This window comes from Babylonia areolata, chromosome 21, assembly GCF_041734735.1.
Source record: "Babylonia areolata isolate BAREFJ2019XMU chromosome 21, ASM4173473v1, whole genome shotgun sequence".
Taxonomy (NCBI): domain Eukaryota; kingdom Metazoa; phylum Mollusca; class Gastropoda; order Neogastropoda; family Buccinidae; genus Babylonia; species Babylonia areolata.
This window is the reverse complement of record NC_134896.1, coordinates 6,737,476-6,759,930: the sequence shown is the minus strand read 5'-3', so window position 1 is coordinate 6,759,930 and position 22,455 is coordinate 6,737,476. Positions and strand designations below refer to the sequence as shown.

The 22,455-nt window shown below is 37.6% G+C and overlaps 1 protein-coding gene across 1 annotated transcript in view; it reads left to right on the top strand.

The window, feature by feature from the left end:
* LOC143296506 (uncharacterized) overlaps positions 1-22,437 on the top strand; it is a 25,710-nt gene extending 3,273 nt beyond the window's left edge. The window contains exons 3-5 of the mRNA XM_076608475.1: positions 17,315-17,512; positions 17,996-18,111; positions 22,295-22,437. Of these exons, the coding sequence (XP_076464590.1) occupies positions 17,315-17,512; positions 17,996-18,111; positions 22,295-22,435 (455 nt within the window). The 3' untranslated portion in view covers positions 22,436-22,437. The remainder of the gene's footprint in view (positions 1-17,314; positions 17,513-17,995; positions 18,112-22,294) is intronic.
* Positions 22,438-22,455: the final 18 nt, after the last annotated feature.

Sequence of the window (22,455 nt, the reverse complement as noted above, 5' to 3'; positions counted from 1 at the left end):
AAACAAGGAAGACAACACAATTAACACTTAGCTATTATGAGGAAAGATAACATTTTGAACCAGATGAAAATGAAATTTGTATCTGTGTCAACGAAATAAAGGAAGAAAAAGGTTTAAAATGTTTAGACTGTTCGAAACAAGGCAAGGCAAAAACATTATTTCTTCTTGGCATGTCGTTGGTACACTGTCCAAGTTTCGCAGGCGTACAGTAGTGTGGGGAGAACTACTGCTACTGCTCTGTAGACCTTTAGCTTGGTCTCAAGACTAATGCCTCTTCTGTTCCAGACATTTGCATTGAGTCTACCAAAAGTTGCGCTTGCTCTTGCAATCCTGACATTCACTTCATCGTCGATGGCTGCATTTCGTGACAGTGTACTGCCAAGGTATGTGAACCGCTCCACCGCACTGAGTCTCTGACCGTTGACTGTGATGTTGGGCTCAACGTAGGGTTTCCCTGGGGCTGGCTGATGGAGAACTTCAGTTTCCCTCGTGCTGATGGTAAGGCCATATCTTAGATCAATACTAAATCCTATAGATAGGCAGCCATATACTAAATTGCTATGCCAGAATATTTTTTCCAAGCGTAAAATCTATAATAGAAGCGAGCAGTGTTGCACTCCGTGCACAATAGCGGATGTGCAGTTTGTTTTGTTGTTGTTTTTTCGATGAAGATTCCGTGACATTTAATGGATTCTGTGTGTCTGTGTGTTTTCTCTGCAATGGTGCTCGTTACAGTTGTGAAGCATGAGCAGCTCGGTGTCTAAATATTTTGCAAAGACTGGCCGGGGAAAAAGAAAGCCATCAAGTTCTTCATCAGCAGCGAGTGACCATAGTCCAAGTCAAGAAAAAACAAAACAAGAAAAGAAGAAGCAAAAACAAGTAAGTGAGGGTGACACTGACAAAGATTTCAATATGACCCTTCAGGAGAAATTGGAAGAAATAAATAAGAAGTTAGAAGTTCTTACACGTGCACAAGATGATATCAAACAAATTCGTATTGATATGGACAAAATCAGTGCGAAGCTGACAGAACAAGTTGATAAACTAGAAGCCGAAAGTTTTGAATTAAAAACAGATAATGATAGACTGAATAAAGACATGAAGACACTGAAAGAAGAAAATGTCAACTTACGGACTCTACTGATGCACCAACAGAAGGAAATCAGCAATCACAGACTGGCACAAAACGATATCAAACAACATGGGCGCCAGTGGAATCTGCGGGTGTTTGGTGTTAAAGAGGAACAGCCGGGGAAGACAGAGACCGTGGAAGACTGCGTAAAGAAATGTACAGACATTTTCGCAAAGCTGGTGGGAGTTCCAGTGACGGTGGAAGACATTGAAATTGTGCACCGCTCCGGCCGGAACTGGGATGCCACGCCCCATCCTCGTGTGCTTCTTCTCTCGTCAGAAAAGGATGAGTGTTTTGGAGTCAAGGAAAAAACTCAAACAGATGTGTCTATTGGAGAAGACAAAAGCGAATTATGCTTTATTAATGAGAGCGAATAAACACTCTGCTACCCTTTCAACCTGAACATCCAATGGAAAGATTATCGCCAAACTGAAAAATGGAAAAACATTAAAAATCGATATTATTAGCAATCTTGATGACACACTTGTGAGAGGCATGGTGTGAACGTATAAACATATGGTACGGAGCCTCCATGTAATAAATGTGCAGTTATTGTTGACATATTGTTTTAGGCTTGTTGGTGGTAAAATGTCCTTGTGTGCCCCTCAGCCAAATCTTGCAAGGTACTTCCGTTTATTTCAGCATTTCTCAATATATTTTTATTTCTAACTTTCAGTGCACAGGAACATTGTATTTTCGTTTGGATCACCTTTTCATTTCCCCTACCCTATGTAAATGTATTAGTAAAAATTCATGTTTAGCGGTTCATCTTTAGCATGTGTGGGTTGTTTGCTATGTAGGTACATCTTCATGTACTGATAGTAATGCTGTTGGTCTGTTTGCATGCATGGTAGGTGCAGCGATGGATTTTTCGATTTGCTCTTGCTCGCTCCATATACTGCTTGGTGTCACATCGAAACGTTTCTTCAGAGTGTAAAATTATGGCTGTTTTCTGTGTGTGTGTGTTTTTTGTTGTTGGTTTTTTTTGTTTTTTTGTTTTGTTTTGTTTTGGGTTTTTTGTTTGTTTGTTTGTTTTTTTTGGGGGGGTTGTTTTGTTTGTTTTTTGTTGTTTGTTGTTGTTGTTTTCCCCACTTCTTTCTTATATTTAGCAAAATGTGTGTGGAGTCAGAGGAATAATTCAACTGAATATATAGTTGGTTCAGTGATTGAGTTGGATTTTTCTTGATTGCTAGGTTGACAGATTACTTGACTGTTGATGGTAGGCTGTTTTGACATTCGCTATGTTGGAGAATCGATTGCCCGCCGATGACATAGTGCATACGCTGACCAAATCTTCCAGTGTTGACAGAAATCCACTTTTACTCAAACAAGATAGTACAAAGTTCTCTTTTTTTCTTTGTTGTTGTTGTTGTTGATCTCTAGGGGGTTTGAAGATGTGGAATGGAAGGTAATGGTGAAATTACTGTGTGACTGATTGTTTTTACCGCTGGCCCATTAATCAACTGAAGGGTGTCACTTCAAAATGCTTCTTCAGAGCGCAAAATTCTGCCATGGAAGTTAGATGTAAAGTTATGTATGGGGTCCTTAGATTGGCAGGGAAAAAAGAGGGAAAAATGAGTGGAGAAAGTGGGTGAATTGAACTGAAAGGACTGTTGTGCTGTGTGTGTGCTTTGGGTTTTTTTTTAATCACTTGCTTGCTTGATTACTTTATTGTTGGTTTGTTTTGATGTTCATTATGCTGATGAGACAATTGTTTCCTGAGGACACGGCGCATATGCTGGCTAATCTAATTACAATGTTGATGAATTTCACCATAACTCACACAAACATTTGCGTTTGCCGCGACACGCGCGCGCGCGTGCGTGCACACACACGCAGACACATACAGACGTGCGCACTAGTCATGTGCATTCACGTAGATGATGAATTTAGATCACTCAGCTACTCCCCCTCCCCCCCTCCACCCTCCACCCCCGCCTTTTTCTTAATTTTTTTTTTTTTAATACATGGTTATCCACAGATTGGTGTAGAGGCAGAGGGTGAATTGAACTGAATGTGTAGTTGGTACAGTGATTGATCTGGATCTTTCTTGATTCCTGCATAGATTACCTACTTGATTGTTAACGTTGTTTTGACATTCGCTATGTTGGGGAGTCGATTGTAAGGCGATGATATGGTGAATGCGCTGGCTAAAATTTCCAGTGTTGACAGAAATCAACTTTTACTCAAACAAGACAGCAAGTACTATGAGGTTTTTTTTTCAAATATGTTTATTAATTTATTTATTTTTACTAAATTGACCTCAAGGGGGTTTGAAGAGGTGAAATTAAAGGTCATGGTGATTTTTCGGGGTGGATGCTGATCTGTGTTTGCTTTTTCCAGCTGGACCATCAACTAACTGTAGGATGTCACTTCAAAATGCTTCTTTAGAGTGCAAAATATTTTGTCATGGACGTTTGATGCTATGTATGCGGTTTATTTTATTATTATTTTGTTGTAATTATTACTATTATTATTTTACTGAAGGGGGTCACTTCGAAATGTTTCTTCAGAGCATAAAATTTTGTCATGGACATTACATGTTAAGTTATGTACACTTTCCACTTTTTCCTTAGACTGGCATGTAACTTTTTTCTTTCTTTCTTTTTCTTTTTAATTATCTTTTTATAATCATTATTATTATTACTACTACTTCCTAAGATTTGTGGAGTTCGTGGGTGATTCGAACTCAGCATACTGTTTTGTTATGCTATATGTATGCTTAAGTGCATGGTTGGTTCAGTAATTGATTCTGTTTTTTCTTGATTGATTAATTGCTTTATTGTTTGTTTGGTTAAGGTTCGCTATGCTGATGAGACAATTGTATGCTGAGGACGCTGGCACAGCTTTTTGCAATGTTAACTAAAGTTCATCTGCACTCAGACAGACATTTGGACATACCATAATACACATGTGCGCGCACGCGCGCGCATACACACACACTCACGCATATACAAGTGCTGCCACTTGTTACAAGAAAGAACCAAACGCACGCATGTCATGAATTTGAACTACCACACGATGTGTGTGTGTGTGTGTGTGTGTGTGTGTGTACATATATATATATATATATATATATATATATATATATATATATATATGTGTGAATGTATATGTATGTGTATATAAATATATATGTATATATATGTATGTGTATATGTATGTATGTGTGTATATATATATATATATATATATATATGTGTGTGTGTGTGTGTGTGTGTGTGTGTGTGTGTGTGTGTTGTTGTTGTTGTTGTTTTTTGATTATTTTTTTTTTAAGAATGCTTGCAGACTGAACAGATGTTGGGTTTGTACTTAGCCGTTGTAACCGAGAAAGTTTTTGTTGTTTTTTTTAATATTCACGAGCACAGGTGCGCCCGCGTACACGTGCATACCTGCACTCACGCGCGCGCACACGCGCACACACACACAATACCAGGAACTCATCCTCTATTCATCGGCTCTGGTCTTGGTTCTGTGAAGAGAGAAGGAACGGAACAAAAAAAAAAAAAAAAAGCAGAGAGACTGCGCTATAGCTCGCGAGCGGTAGTTCAGATTATTTCTCCTTTTTTCAGTGTATATCATGTGTCATTTTCTTTACACGTGTATACATTTTTATTGTTTAGTGATATTTATTGTACCTTATCTGATGTCTATATTCCCAGGCCACAAATATGTACACTTGTGGACCTACATGATATACTGCTTTTGTTACCCAATGTTATACCAATATCGCTTTAGTACAGTGGCTGTGAAAACAATGACGGCATCACCATTGAGTCTTGTAAATTATAAGTTAGTTAAAGAAAATATTAGCATTGTATATGAAAATATCCTTACTGTGCAATTCAGCTGATTATTATCATACAACTATAATAAGCTAAATATGACAAACATAACGATATCGTCCCTGAATTGTCAGGGACTAAGAGATCTGAAGAAAAGAAGAGATGTGTTTCATTTCCTTAGAAATAGATCATACAACATCTACTGCTTACAAGATACACATTTTACTACAAAAACAGTAACATATATCAAATCAGAATGGGGATATCAATGCCTTTTTGCATCCTATAAATCAAATGCAAGGGGAGTGGTAATACCGTTGAATAACAATTTTGAATTTGAAATCAACAAAATAGAAAGAAATACAAATGGAAACTTTATAATGATATCCCTAAAAACTATGGGAAAAGATATTCTGTTGGTAAACGTCTACGGTCCAAATAAAGATGATCCAAACTTTTATGAAAATTTAAAGGAAAAAATATTGACATATGACAATCATGCCACAATGTTAGTGGGTGACTGGAATTTGGTTTTTGATCCTTATCTAGATTACGACAATTATAGTAACATCAATAACCCAAAAGCAAAGAATAGTGTAGAAAACTTGATTACAGAACTTAACAGATGTTTGGCGAGAAAATAACTCACAGCTTAAGCGTTTTGCATGGAGAAGAAGCTCACATATAAAACAAAGTAGACTTGATTTTTTTCTTATATAAGAAGATATTTTGTATAATTTTGAAGACACAGATATTATACCAGGGTATAGAACAGACCACTCAATGATTATTTTGAAACTAAAATTTGGTAAAAATATAAAACGTAATACATTTTGGAAATTTAACTGTAGTTTACTCAGAGATAAGCAGTTTATAGATGAAATTAATAAACTAATAGATGAAATTATATGCGAATAGTCTACAGAACAGCACAATACGGAGACCCTTCAGAGAATTTCGTCTATGAACATTGAATTAATAGTCTCAGATAAGGTATTCATAGACTTCATGCTCATGAAAATAAGATCTAAAACTATAGCTTATACCACAATGAAGAAAAAAAAATGCAAAAGAAAAAGAAGAAGAAATATTAAAAGGAATTGATCTTTTGGGGAAAAAAAGAAAACAGAACAGAAGAAGGTATGAAATTGTTAAAAGAAAAACATCAGGAATTAGAGTCTTTGAGAGAGAAAAAGATACAAGGCATTATATTGAGATCAAGAGATAAATGGATAGCAGAAGGAGAAAAGGTAACCAATTATTTTTGTAATTCAGAAAAAAGACATTATGTGACTAAGAGCATGGCCAAACTGACAGATCATAATGGAACACTAACAAAAGAACCAATAAAGATAAATCAAGAAGTTAATTCTTATTATAGAAATCTATACACACAGAAAACTTTTGATGCATGCAATATAAGGGATTTAGTTAGTGAGCTGCCTACACTATCAGATGATGAAAGTAATTTGTTGGAAGGAGAAATAAGCTTAGAAGAAGCTAGTTTAGCGTTAAAAAATATGAAAAATGGAAAGAGTCCTGGCACAGATGGATTTGGAGCGGAATTTTATAACTTCTTTTTTTTTGGAATAAACTGGGTCCTTTTGTAGTGCGTGCTCTGAACCAATCAATGAAATATGGAGAACTTTCGGCCACTCAGAAAGAAGGAATCATAATGTGTATCCCGAAACCAGACAAATCTAAAATATATATATAAAGAACTGGAGACCCATCTCACTTCTAAATGTTTTATATAAAATTGGATCGACGTGCATTGTAAATAGAATAAAGATGGTTCTTACAAAATTAGTTGACGAAGACCAGACAGGTTTTGTTGCAAACAGATACATGGGAGACAATATAAGACTCATATACGATTTAATTGATTACCTAGAAAAACGACAATTACCTGGACTTCTGATTTGCTTAGATTTTGAGAAAGCGTTTGATTCACTTGATTGGAACTTTTTGTTTAAAGCTTTGAGCGCATAAGGATTTGGAGACAATATATGTAGATGGATACAAACATTTTATAACAGAATAAAGTCAACTGTTATAGTCAACGGTGAAACGACAGAATGGTTCTTTATAGAAAGAGGTTGTAGACAGGGTGACCCACTCTCTCCCTATTTGTTTATATTATGTGTAGAAATTTTAGCTATTATGATTAGAGAGGATAAAGATATAAAAGGTATAAAGATAAATGATAACGACCATAAAATATCACAATTTGCTGACGATGCACAGTTGATGAATACTGGGGACCGTTTATCGTTTGAAAGATCTATTCGACATGTAGAACAATTCGGCAAATTTTCAGGGCTTTTCATGAACACACAAAAAACACAAGCTATATGGTTAGGAAATAAAAAAAAAATAAAAAAACATTCAAAAACAAAATATATACAACATCTAAACATTAAATGGAATCCAGAAAGATTTTAATATATTAGGAGAGAAACTCTCCGAACTGAAGTCCTTATTCAAAATATGGATAAAAAGAAATATCACACCTATATTGCTCCCAAATCCTCCTGATGATTTTATTAATAGCTGCCAGAAAATGTGTTTTCAGTTCATATGGAATGGAAAAAGAGACAAAGTGAATAGAAAAACAGCAACCAAAAGTGTTAAAGAAGGTGGTTTAAACATACCAGACATAAGAAAATATATTCAAGCATTAAAATTGACTTGGATAAGAAGATTTAAAATTACAAAGCATAAATGGAAAAACATTTCAATTGAAATGTTCCCATTTTTCACTGAATTAGAAAGATATGGACCCATGTATGCATTGCGTAAATGTAATAATAATTCATTTTAGAAACACACTTTCATGGCTTACAGAGAATTTTGTTGTCAGGTTACACCTAAATCAGATATTGACCTTCTGTCAGAACCAGTCTTCTAGAACGAAAAATTTAAGATTGGAAATAGTACTATAAATCATAGAAACGGGGTTAATAAAGGTGTATACTGTGTTTCGCATTTCCTGAATGATAATAGACACTTTCTTACACAAAACGAATTTTGTGGAAAATATGAACTGAATGTACATTTTCTGGCGTACAATGGTTGCTTAAGAGCAATCAAAAAACACATGGAACAGGTAGGTCTTAATGTTCCAACAACCCACAGTTTTCCTGATACACCAGGGCATTAAAAGTAATATACTCGACACCTAAAGGATCACAGCGATACTATGATGTCTTAGCATTTGATGACACAATCCCGAAATCCTGCCATAAGTGGTCTGAGAAACTGGAAACAAATATTAGTTGGGTAAAAGCTTATAACAGACTTCATAAAATTAAAGACATAAAACTAAGGTGGCTACAATTTCGTATATTACATAGAATCATTGGAACGAATGTTGTTTTAAAGGAAATGGGAATTGTAGACAGTATTGATTGTGATTTTTGTTTAGAAGTTAAAGATAGTGTTGAACATATATTCTGGCGATGCCATTACTCGAAACGCTTTTGGATAAGTCTAGAAGTACTATTAAAAATAAACTGTACAGTGTGTGAGAATTTGAAATTCAATGAATGTATAATACTGTTTGGTTTCCATGCTGATATGAAGACAGACTCAGTGCTTGAAAGACAGACTCAGTGCTTGATTTATTAATCCTCCTGGGGAAGATGCATATATATAAATGTAAGTTAGATAAATGCCTTCCAAATATTCACGCTTTTGAACATTACATTGTTTCAAGATACAAAATCGAAAAATATAACGCTAAGATCGCATGTGAAACACACAGCTTCAAAATAAAATGGTTGCCATACTTACCTTTAATTAGAAACAACATATAAAAACAATATTTCAAACCATGTATGGAAATAAAACACAACTAAGATGTTGAAAAAATGGTGCAAGTTCATATGTAGGGATATGGATATCTATTACTATATTTGAAGACTTATTTAAAATGAGTTATTCAAACATTCTCAGTTGTTTTTGCTTAGAATGTTATATGTGTATATCAATTATGTGTGTGTGTTTTTTTGGGGGGGTTTTCGGGGGGGTGGGGGTTGGGGGGGTTAAATTTTTTTTATTGGTTTTTATGTTGTTGTTTGTTTTTGTTTTATTTTCCTATTGTTACTATGTTTTTGTCAGATTTGTCTTTTCTCTTTTCCCAATATATATATTTATTCATTTATGTCGTCATGTCAATTGTCCATGAGTTATAAAAATGGGAAAATAAAAAAAAAGCTTTAAAAAAATCCTATAGATAGGCAGCCATATACTAAATTGCTATGCCAGAATATTTTTTCCAAGCTTAAAATCTATAATAGAATATTAAGACGAAAGAAAACAATACACAAATGATCTTGTGAATGAAATCAACGAAGGTCTTTATAAAGGTCTGAACAACACTTGGAAAACATGGGAAATTAAACATTAAATTAAGTAACCAAATACTTGGTGTACACAAAAGAAATCTGTGGTGCTTCCTTTGTTAAGTATATTGGGCAGATTTGCAATAAGTTGATAATGGTATGCCTTATCATTACATATTGAATTCACATAATTCAGTTACCAGAAACTTCTCTCATCAATAAATAATAGCAGAGTACAAAATTGAAACTTTTTTTTTTTTTTTTTTTTTTTTTTTTTTTTACTGTATCAGATACAAAACACACACAAGCTTTAACAAAACTCAGAATAAGTGCGCATGACCTAAAAGTTGAATGGGATAGATATTCAACTATTCCACGAGAAGACAGATTGTGTAGCAATTGTAACATACTGGAAGATGAATTCCATTTTCTTGATCATGGCATTACATGTAAAGCCTTAAGGGAACAATTTATAAAAGATATTCAAAATTCAAATAACACAGGAAATATTCCCAGTCAGTTGATGCTAACAGATGATTAATATATACAAACAAGAGAGGCAAGGCCTTCAAGACTCACTTGTGATACACTTTTTAAAAAATCTAATCGTTAAAATGTGTTCTGTATCTGTTATGATAAAGTTTCGGGTTAAAAGAAAAAGAAAAAAAGAAAAAAAAATCCTAACGGCAGATTCGAAGCCCGCGTGTTCGGATGAGAAGAAACTGTCTTATCCATTACACTATCGTGGCTCCTTAACTGACGTTCAAAAATATTATATTTAAACATGCTTTTTTTAAAGGACGATAAATCGATTGCGGTATTTGCACTGGCAGTGAGAGCGCTGTTCAAATCATATTATTCTGGTGTATCTTGGGCATTCAAAAAATCTTTAAGGACAATTAAAAATTCTTTTTAAGTCCGCGGTAAAGAAGACGTGGCTATCGCCGCAATCACACTGCAACATTCAGCCGTTTTCTCTGGATCTAGATAGATGTAAAAGTTTTGTTACACCCGGTTGACACGGTCGATTCAATTTCTCTTTTATGTTCATTCTAGTTTTATAGTTTTAAAGTTAATATGAAAGTTGAGTATTTTGTTAAACTAATAATATGTAGAGCCATGTACACGTGCTTCTAAACGTTGTATGAAGTGAAAAGGACTTGATTTTGAGAAAAGTCAAGACTGGAAATCTTTGCGTTTCATCAATTCAAGGGTATTAACTCTCATGGTTTATTATTTTAAACTGTGAATTCCGACTGCTTCTGTGGATATCTTTATGGCAGTTTGAGACATAATCCAGTAAGTGATGAGGCGTACACAAATCTTTCTTTGAATAAATATTTCACGGTCTCCTTCTCCAACTTTCCATCACATGTTATCGTGTATTGTCGATATAATATAGGATTGAACAGGCAGGTCAACAACTTGAAACAAAATGGCGAAGAATATGAGCACGCACTTTGAATATGTGTACGCAATTGATTTTTGCCCATGACCTTCAGGGCTCAGCCAATAGATCTATAAAGTCCACTCGTCGTATTGATTTTAATATTTTCCGAAAAAGACCACTTGGGTGAATGAACATAGTGAAAGCCCTGTACACCAAGAGTAAAACAAACAAGCTTTTTATGTATTGAGTATAATTTCAAAATGTAATGTTTAAGATGAGAAAGATCAGTTTAAAGCGAATTAAGTCCCCTTGCATTAATTACAGATTATTTTCCCATTTTTTACTAACTGCACCAAAACGTTTGCAAAATAAATAAAACTTCCATGCTTAGCAAAAGAAGTTCCTGTTTGAACAAAAAATGATAAAAATGACTGCTCCTGTTGTTGTGTCAGAATATCATACCAAAGTGCCAAGTTTAGAGAATAAAAAAAATATATAAATATAATTGCAAATGCAGTTTCGATATAATTTGGCTTTTTTTTAAATTATTTTTTGTGCCCATCCCAGACGTGCAATGTTGTTTTAAACAAGATGACTGGAAAGAACTCAATTTTTCCTATTTTTATGCCTAATTTGGTGTCAACTGACAAAGTATTTGCAGAGAAAATGGCAATGTTAAAGTTTACCACAGACACACAGACAGACACTCAGACACACAGACATACACAAACACACACACACACACACACACACACACACACAGAGAGATAACGATTTTAACGATAACGATAACGATTTTTTTTATTCAGATAAAGGCCAAAGCCCCTTACTGAAGGGGGTGACATTAAAGAAAGATAAATAAGATTTTACATGACACACTATGCATCTTCAACACAAACCAACCAAAAAATATCTAACACAGATGTTCAACAACATTCACGTGGTAACTATTCTCAATCTCTTCAATGCCTCATATATATAAATGGCCAAGTTACACAGAGTAGACTCATGTCTTGACGACATGAGCAAATTAAATCTAAAGTTAGATGGATCTTTATAATATTTTGGTTGGATTAGTTTTTGTCTGAGGTCACTCAAGGCAGGGCAACATAACACAAAATGTAGCTCGTCTTCCATACCCAGATTGCATAAACGACAAGTAAACACCGATTCCCTTAAATTTCCGTATCTAAAACAATGAGTAGCAATATCAGAAACACCAAATCTAAATTTTGTCAATGCACATTTTATAAATCTGTTCAATACCAACTCAATGTATGGTTCTATGCCATGCGATGTCTTGAAAAGTTTAAACTTTGCAAATCTGTTACTATTTTGTATATGATCATGCCAGTCTTGCCACCTGCAATCAATAATTCGTTGCCTAAAGCACTTTAAAAAACCGGCAATATCTTCAACCCCCTGATTGTCCCACACAAATGCAAAACCATAAGAATTCAAACACTGTCTAACACTCGTTGCCCACGTCTTTTTGCCATTATTATCTAAAGAATATAACATATTATATGCTTTAAATGGAAATCTGTTTTCATCCATTCTAGTCAATTTCAGCCAATATTTGATACATTTAATATATGAATTCAAATAAATCGGATATCTCCCCAGCTCACCATAAACAAGATCATTTGGAGTTCGACTGTCTACATTGAGAAACCGTTTCATTGCAAATAAATGCGTTTTTTCTGTTGCTACATTATTTTCCAGTCCCCAAATTTCTGCTCCATACTGCAATATTGGCTGAACTTGAGAATCAAACAACCTACCAAATACACTAAATGAGCTACAATCTATTTTATACAAAATATGAAGTATTACAATAACTGCTTTCTTTGCTTTGTTAGCTATATCCTGACATGCAAAATTGAAACTGAGTCTAGTTGAAAAATAAATTCCAAGATACTTATATGCATTGACAACATCAATTCTTTCATTGCCATATGACCATCTTTCATTTCTTGCCAAATACCCTCCCTTACGAAAAACAACAATACTCGTTTTGTCCATGTTTACTTTTAAGTGCAAATTACTGGCAGCAATATATAAATTGTTCAATTGTCGCTGTAAACCAACTGTTGTTATAGATAACAAAATCATATCGTCAGCAAACAGTAAAACAAACAATTCAATCAAATCAAAAGTAACGCCGTGCTGACCATTCTGCATAATTTCTAAAGCAAGTTCATTGATAAAAAGTGGAAACAAAACAGGGCTACAAACATCCCCTTGTTTAACTCCACGAATACAGTTCACACACTCTGATAGTTTTGCCCCTGATCTCACTCTTGCTTTCACTTCTTCATACATACTTTTCACACAACGACACAACTTTCCACTAATACCATTTTTCAACAAAACAGGCCATAAAAGTTTTCTAGAGACAGAATCAAAAGCTTTTTCAAAATCCACAAAAGCAACATATAATTTTCTGTTATTTGCAAATTGTTTCTGTACTGCTGCCATTAAAGTAAATATATGGTCAATTGTTGAATAGCCTTTTTTAAATCCTGCTTGGTATTCTCCAATTATATCATTCTGAGTTATCCATTCTTGCAACCTGTTATTAATAATGGAACTGTATAATTTGCTACTTACATCACATAAAGAAATGCCTCTATAATTGTTTACATTATTAATGTCACCTTTCTTAAATAATGGCAGGATTATAGATTCTGTCCAATTGGTTGGATAAATACCACTATCAAACAAAAAATTAAACATGTTCACCAGAAAATCAACAGTCACTTCTCCTGAATGTTTAAAAAATTCACCAATCAGTCCATCTGGACCAGCAGATTTGCCATTTTTCAATTTTCTAATTGCAAGCAGTACTTCTTCTTGAGATATAGGCCTATCTTGTGTAAAGTTATCATTGTCATTATCTCCGCACATGTCTGCAGCTACTTCCTCCTCCTCCTCATAGTCATTTTCAAACACATCTTTAAAATGTTGGTACCACTCTTGGGTAGAAATATCACTTACAGGTTGTACTTTCTTTTTTGTTATCTTGTGTACTGTGTCCCAAAATTCCTTTTGACTTTTAACAGAATGCAGAAGATCATTTACTAATGAGTTATTATATTCTTTCTTTTTTCTCTTATTTAGGTTTTTATATTCACGTCTAGCGATACAAAACAAAACACGGTCGTCTTTATCTAATGTTTTTCTATATTTCCTCAATAATCTACGTACCCTGCATTTCTCTAATTTACATTCATGATCAAACCATTTATTTTCTGCTATTTGTTTGTTACAAAATACCCGTTTTTTCATATGTTCTGCTTGTTCTTTAATAGTCTGATTAAACATATCTAAAGCTCTATTGACATCAACATGAATAAGATCTTCTGCTACTTTGAACTTTACTTGTACTTCCTGTGCCTTCATAGACAAAGAGAAACGTTCAGCATAAATATCATCCCAACAGTACTTAATAATGGGCTGATTCACAATAAGATTAGAATTTTTATCACACTGCCTTACAAAGTGTTCTTTAATATATAACGCAAGGGGTAAGTGGTCAGATTCAATTCTCTCTGCTATCTGCAATGATACCCTCTGATATACAGATTCAAAAAAATTTACAGATGCTATAAAGTAATCATTAACACTTGATCCTTGATCAGAAATGTATGTGAAACGACCTGCAAGGTCACCGTTACATACACCGTTGAGAATGGTCAATCCAAATACAGTGCACATGTTAAGTAATCTTTTCCCATAAGAGTTTAATACTTTGTCTTCAGAATGTCTATTCATCACCCTACTGACATTTTTATGACAAATGTATATTTCATCTTCAAGTAAAGTTTCTGGGGATATAGTAGAAGTTCTTGCATTCAGATCACCACACAATAATACATCAACATCATCTAAAAATAGCAATTTATCTAAAACACATTCTTCCAACATATCAATTCCATTATCAAAATCACTTATACTATAATATGGTGCATTTTCAGGCGGAACATATGCACACACCAGCAGAACATTTTTAGTGAAACCAAAGAAACTTTTATCTAATATAAATGTCATACAATAATTACTATTACAATCAATACATTTCACAAAAGGGAGTAAAGTTTTCCGTACAAGACAAATTATTCCCCCTGAGCATCTTCCTTGTCGTGTCAGTTTAACTGCTGATTTTACATATAGCGCATGATCTTTAAAAACACAAGATTCAAACTCTTCCACAAATGTTTCTACGAGACAAACAAAATCAAACAATGAAACATATTGAACAAAACTTGAGTCATTCATTTTTTGAAGCAATCCACAAATATTCCAATGAAGAAATGAAATAGTATTTTCAAAAGTATCCAGTCTCTCCACATGATCTTCTTCCACATCACTCATCCAGCTACAATCATGTACTTCTGTACTTTCATTCTCACATAAATCATTTTCATCTAACACTGAACTACTATTTGTACTACCCAAATGTACATCAACGCTTTTATTCTTATTTTCATGTTTTCTATCCATCATCATCAAGCTGTTCCAAGCAACATCCTCACAGTCAGTATCATTCTCAGTCACACTATCATCACCGTTGAATACGATCAAATCTTCACAGTCACCATCTCGATCAGTCACATAGTTACATTCATTATTTCTTATTTCCACAATATCACAATTAATACCTACATCATACTGGTCACCAATCACACACCCAGCATCTTTGACAACATCGTCTCTGGACACACAAACATCATTGTTATCCACCATCAACATTTCAGAACAAACACTGTGTTGCACAGAGTTAATAGCAACATTGTCATCAGAACACGCATCAGCATTCACACCAGATAAAGAAGCGCCACTCTCTCCAAGCACGTCAGCATTTTCAACATCATAGCTCGCAACACAAATCAATGGCAAGGTACACATATTCCTTTCATTCAACATTTCATTCTCAACAGCGAAACGTGTCAGATTTACATTTTTCCCTTGCGAACAACACACACTGACGTCATGCTCTACATCTGTACTGCACGTGAATTTCAATTTGACACAGTTCACAGTGCCACTGACACTATCGCCCAGCAAACTTTCAACACCACACACACACGGTGACTGATTAATTTTGATACCCTTTGATACACTGGTGGGAAAAACTTTCAAAACATGAAAAGGCGGGCCGGACCTCTATGGGAGTTGAACAAGTTTATCTCTGCCATCCAGACCATACTTCCTCCCCTCTATCACGAGATGATCATATACCATTGACGCCTTTTTGTTCTCATTTCTGGCAGCTTTCAAATGAGGTGTTAACTTTTTCCTCATCTCCCTCACCCTCAAAGAAAAATCCTCACCAACAAAGATCTTAGTTCCCTTCAATTTTTGTTTTGCATGCAGGATTTTTTCTTTGTCTTTATAAAATGTACAGCGTGCCACAATAGGAGAGTTTGCTTTTGCATTGATTCTGTGTACACGATCAAATTGCACATCATCAGACAGTTCTAATTTGTCAGTAAGCATGTCCTGTACCAAACCTTCACAAGCTTGCCATGATTCATTATCTGCACGGGATATACCATGAATAATGACATTGTTCCTTTTGGACCGCCCTTCCAGATCATCCACTTTTCTGTCTAATGATTCAACTTTGGAAGATAATCTGTCATTTTCAGCTTTCAATGCATCATTTTCTTTCTTCAAAGCAGACACATCCCTTTTAAGATTAACCATGTCTCCTTGCATTTTGGTAAACCCATCTTTCATCTGTACAAACTCTTCTTTCATGTCTTTCATATCCCCACTTAGCATGTCAAACTTACTGTTCAAATTGCTGTTCAAGTCGCTACTCAAACTGCTGATCATGGCCATCACGTCCTTCAGGGTGGGGTCCGAAGACTGCTCAGGTGTAGGTCCGGTCCTGTCCACACTGTCCCTGCGTGAAGCACCTCCAGTGCTGCCCAGTCGTGTCTGCCGCATGCTGTCCGACTTGCTGCCAGGTCCTGGGTTCAACTCCACGTCACCACACTGGTGGATTAAATTCCCATAGTACAGCAGGGTGAGGAGCACGCCTACCATGACACCGTCTGCACGAGTTCTGAGTCTTAAAATAGACATTCGCATGGCGGCCAAATATTTTGCTCGTTTGAACATGAACGAAGCAAATACTGCAGCAAAGCACCCACAGACAGATCTGAATGTCAATGGTAACGAAGGCATGGTACTTCAGCTCGCCGTCTGCCAACGTACAAAGGTAGGTGACGTCTTCAGCTGGAGAAAACAGCAAGGAAACACGGAGCTCCCAACGGCGTGACCTCTCACTTTTGTGTCACGACCTTGCCCCCCCACACACACAGAGAGAGAGAGAGAGAGAGAGAGAGAGAGAACCGAACACCGTATTAAAACATAGACACTTTATTTACACAAGTGAGTCAACAAGATTAGGAAAATTTGTTTATGAATGTTTTGATGCTAACAGATCATTAATATATACAAACAAGATTAGTAAAATGTGTTTGTGAATGCTGTCCCAATTCATGGCGTTAATTATTATCTATTTACCTATGTACTTGAGTCTTATAAACCTTAAGGTTTCATGACATTTAAGTCTTTATACAATTCTGTTCTATTCGATTCGATTCTGTTCACACACACACACACACACACACACACACACACACAGTGGTGGAGAACGACAACAGCCAGGCCGTGATGGATCTCAGCCTGCCTCCTGATGCCGTCCTCACCGTGCCTCCCATACCCGCGGAGCCGGGACCTAATTTCTTTGCCCGTTTTGGCATCGACGCTGGTCCCTTGCAAACCTTACCCAACATCCCCGGTCTGCCTGTCACTTATGTGGACCGAACCTGGGACCCACAAGGTGAGATAGCACTGACTTTCATCCCACACTTGCAAGATCTTTTTCCCGGTCCACTTTACCTTGAGTGGTGGACAGGACCTAGTCATTAGTCAATAAACCGAGGTCCCATGTGCAGCATTCACACAGCACACGTCAAAAGCACCTAACGGCAGCTGTCAGTCAATTATACCATGCAGGCATCCTGTTTGTACAAATGACTCTGTCTTTCTGAAGTGCTTAGTTTATTCTCTGAATAAGCATTGGCCATGTGTAAGTCGTAACGTTGATGGTACCCCTGTCTCTGTGATTCAGGAACTATTTTGATTGATCCCAGAGCTATTTTGACTCATTTCAAACGTATCCATGTTTATGTGATCCAGGAGCTTTTCTAACCAATTTTGAATATATCCTTTCTGTTCTGTTTTGCCTTTTCATATTCCATTTTGTTCCATCAATTCATATATCCATCCATTCGTTCATCCATGTATCATTGTGTCCGTCAAGGCCTGAACGAGGTACAGTTCGGGGCACTGTTGCAATCCCAGGTTGAGCAGGTGGTTGCCAGGCAGGGTGAATCCAGGCGGCCTTTTTTCGTGCCTATTGCCACCTTTCCCTTCCGGGTAAACATACATTTCTATGTTGCAGATGTGTTTATGTATGCATGTATGTATGCATGTATGTCGTTCTTTTGCTCAACGTCTGTCCACATTAATTTTGTTTTGAAAGAACATCTACCACCTCTCCAAACCTACCCTGCCTGACCTAAACACTCCTTTTCCTTTCCCTCTCTTCTTACATTAAAGGAGATGGAAAATACAGAAAACATACAGAAAATAACGACAATCTAAGTAATGATCTGGTAAAATTTCAACAGAAATAAATAAACAAGAACAACTGGGGTTTGGAGGAATAACCCCTCTGCTCTGAAACCGTCAAAACTGAAAAGAAAAAGGGGGAGGACACGCATTTTCACACATGCACACAACAGTTTTCCCTGTTTGAACAGGAAGCCAATTTCCTGGCGTGGCATGGCTGAAATCTAAATCAGTGCAAAGGTGTCAATGAGAAGAAGCCAATGCTCACCCACTACCTAAATATACACCATATATATAAGGAACAGCAACATTCAAAGTAGGATACCTTTTTGTTACCCTGAGCATGATTATGTTACAACACTATACGGAAGCAAAACCGTTTTTAGAGACTATAATAAACTAGTGATAGATACCCGCTCGGACCCTGGCATAACATAGTTGAGGAAAATAGATTGTCATACGTATTAACCCCCAAACGGCCATCATTAGGACACAAATTCAAGAAATTATTCACTGTCAATCATATTAATGAAACAGAAACACCATCTGTAAACACTGGCATGAAAACTAATTCCAAACGAAAAAAAGGAAGGGAAGGGCTAGAAAGGAAATTGTTTTGGAACATCAGCTGCAGTCAATATAATAAATCTAAAAGAAAATGTTATAAACACTACATGATTTGCGAGTGGCAGTGGACTAACCTCAACAGCTTCTGAACAACACCAAGACTGAGGACCAATCAGTTGCCATAACTTAACCCCCTAGTCCAAGGGACGCTTGGACACTGGTCAGCAGATATTTGACCACAGTGGTGCAACACGAGATGTTGCCGAAATACAGGAACGAACCCGTTACCTGAGGTTCTGAGGCCATGAACCTCTCCTCTATCAGTGTTAGGATGTGAGTGATCTGTTGCTGTTTGTGGGTGTACGAAGAAAACTCCATCTAGCTTCACTCACATGCCAAGTATGCCCACTGTCCATCACGATCACATTTCCTATAAAGACTGCCAGAGAAAGAAGAAACAGTTCTTGGAAACCAAGCAACTCGTACAGAAGAGGTTGCGTGAGATGAAGAACACCTGGTGGGTGAGAAAGTCTGAAGAGCTTCAGTCCACTGCTGGTGCTCACGACATGAAGAACTTCCATGCTGGTCTCCGAGCTGTGTGTGGACCGAGAGTCACAGGATCAACCCCTGTCCGAGCCTTGGACCACACCACCCTCCTGACAGACGAGAAAGACATCCTTGCCCGCTGGGCAGAGCACTTTAACACCCTCCTCAACAGGGACTCGTCCGTATCTGACGAGGTAATTGCAGCCCTCCCACAGCTACCGATCAATGACTCGCTAGCTGCCCCTCCCACCAAGGCCGAGACCCGGAAGGCCCTGAAGCTGACAACGTTAGGAAAAGCACCAGGAGCGGATGGAATCCAGGCTGACATCTACAAGTATGGAGGCGAGATGCTGACAAACTGACTGCCCTGTTCCAGTCTATCTGGGAGAGATGGGAGGTCCCCCAGGATTTCAAGGATGCTTCAATTGTCCACATTTACAAACGGAAGCAAGACAAAACATCCTGTGATAACCACCGTGGAATCTCTCTCCTCTGCATCGCTGGCAAGATCTTCACCAGATATATTGACCAGATGTACGCCAGATGCAAGAGAAGTGCCGTGAGCAGAACAAGGAGCTCCACATGGTCTTTGTAGTCCTTTGACATAGTGAACCGCCGTGGTCTGTGGAAGACCCTCCTAAAGTTCGGCTGCCCAGAGAGCCTAATCCAGCTGATTGCATCATTCCACGATGGCATGCAGGCGAGAAAACAGGAAAATACTGACATGTCAGATCCGCTGCCTGTGGTAAATGGAGTGAAGCAGGGCTGCATCCTGGCACCCACACTGTTCTCAATTCTCTTCTCTGCCATGCTGATTGACGCCATCCAAGACTGTGACTGGGGCATCTACATTCAGTTTCGCACAGATGGCAAACTTTTCAACTTGCGGTGACTCCACGCCAGGTCCAGGGTGTTTGAGGCACTGTTGAGAGAGTTCCTCTTCGCTGATGACTGCGTGCTTGCTGCACACACCCATGAGGGCATGCAGTTCATTATAGACAGATTTTCAACCTCCTGCAGCAAGACCGAGTCCATGTACCAACCAGCTAGCTCACAGAACGCCAGTGCCTCCTCCCCACCTGCGATCAAGATCGATGACACAGGCATTAAGTCAGTCGACACGTTTTGCTACCTGGGCAGCACCCTATGCAGCAACGGAGCCCTTGATGCAGAAGTGACGCTGCATATCGCCAAGGTCAGACTCAATAACAGGCTGTGGAACAACAATGGCATCAGGCTCGGCAATAAAATCAAAACCTACAGAGCTGTTGTGCTGACCACCTTGTTGTACTTCTGTGAGACATAGACGACGTATCGCCGTCAAATTCAACAACTTGAGCAGTTTCACCAGAGATGCCTACAAACGATCCTCGGCATAAAGTGGCAAGACAGGGTCTCCAACCTCCAGGTCCTAGAGAGGAGCGGCCTGCCGAGCATCGAAAGCCTGCTGATCCAGAGCCAGCTACGCTGGACAGGACACGTTGTCCGCATGACAGACAGCAGGATCCCGAAGATGCTTTTGTATGGCCAGCTGAAGGAAGGCCACTGCAAACATGGAAGACCCTGCAAGCGCTTCAAGGACACCTTGAAGACAAACCTCAAAGCTTGTGACATAGACATCGCTTCCTGGGAAACTGATGTCCTTGACCGCTCTCACTGGAGAATGCTGTGCTTTATTGGCATAAAGACGTTGGAAAACAAGAGAACGCTGGCCATTAAGGAGACGCGTGAGCGAAGGAAGCAGGGCTCAACTTCTGGAGACGTTTTCCCTTGCAACACCTGTGGGAAGTGCTGTGCATCCAGAATCGACCTCTTCTCCCATATGAGGACACACACCGACAGATAAGCCTGCCTGCCTTCTCATCCGTCGGTCCGACTGGAGACTCCATCATATGTGTGTATGCATTTCCCCAGTCCATTTTCCGCCATTCCCTTCCATACAAGTTCAACTACTTGCTATGACTGTTCTTCAATTATCTTTCATTTTTCGATTTTTTTTTTCCTGTTTTTGTTTTTTGTTTTTGTTGTTGTTGTTGGTTTTTTGTTGTTTTTGTTTGGTTGGTTGGTTGGTTGGTTGGTTGTTGTTGTTTTTTTTTTGTTTGTTTTTTTTTTTTTTTGTTGTTTTTGTTTTTTGTTTTTTTTTGTTGTTTTTTTTTGGGGGGGTTGGGTTTTTGTTGTTGTTGTTTTGTTTTGTTTTTGTTTGGGGGGGGGGGGGGTTGTTGTTGTTGTTTTGTTTTTGTTTTTCGGTTTTGTCTTCATTGTCTTTTTTGGTGTTAACGTCTGCTGTTCAGTTGTTAATTTGCGTGTACGCGCGCGCGCGCGCGCGTGTGTGTGTGTGTGTTTATCTTATCTCCTTTAGCTAATTAAAAAAAAGTATCTCATAGCATGCATGAAACTGTAAAATACCAATGTTCTTGCTGTGATAAAAAGCCAGCACAAATACAACTGACTACCGCTCTCAACACCAGCAAAAATAACAAGTACAAGAAGAAGAAAAAATGGCAAGAACTCGTGTTTATAACAGATAAAGATGGCTGATATAATGACCATGGTGACTGTGATCACCTGCATGAGGTTGATGATGATTTTCGTAATGACTGACGATAATGACGACGCCAAAAACAATGACAACATACATTCATTCCACAATGTGGGTGCACTCGACCAAAGGACGGCAGCCAGACGTTCATATGGAAATCAGTTTTCACCAAAACAAATCACTACACTACACTGCACTGCACTATACTGCACTACACTACACCCCACCACACTACACTATGATAAACTACACTACATTACATCACACCACACTACACAAGTACACCACACTACACTACACTACACTACACTAAAATGTTTCGTCTTTTCTCCACAGATGATATTCTTCTGGCCTTTGGATGACTGTGAGACGTCCGAGGACCTTACCTTTTTGTCTGACAGTCTCGGGGGACCCTCTGGCATCAAGAGCACTGCTATGAAACTGTTCCTGATTTGCTCAAACGCAGTGCCAAACTGAATCAAAAACAGCATATTCAA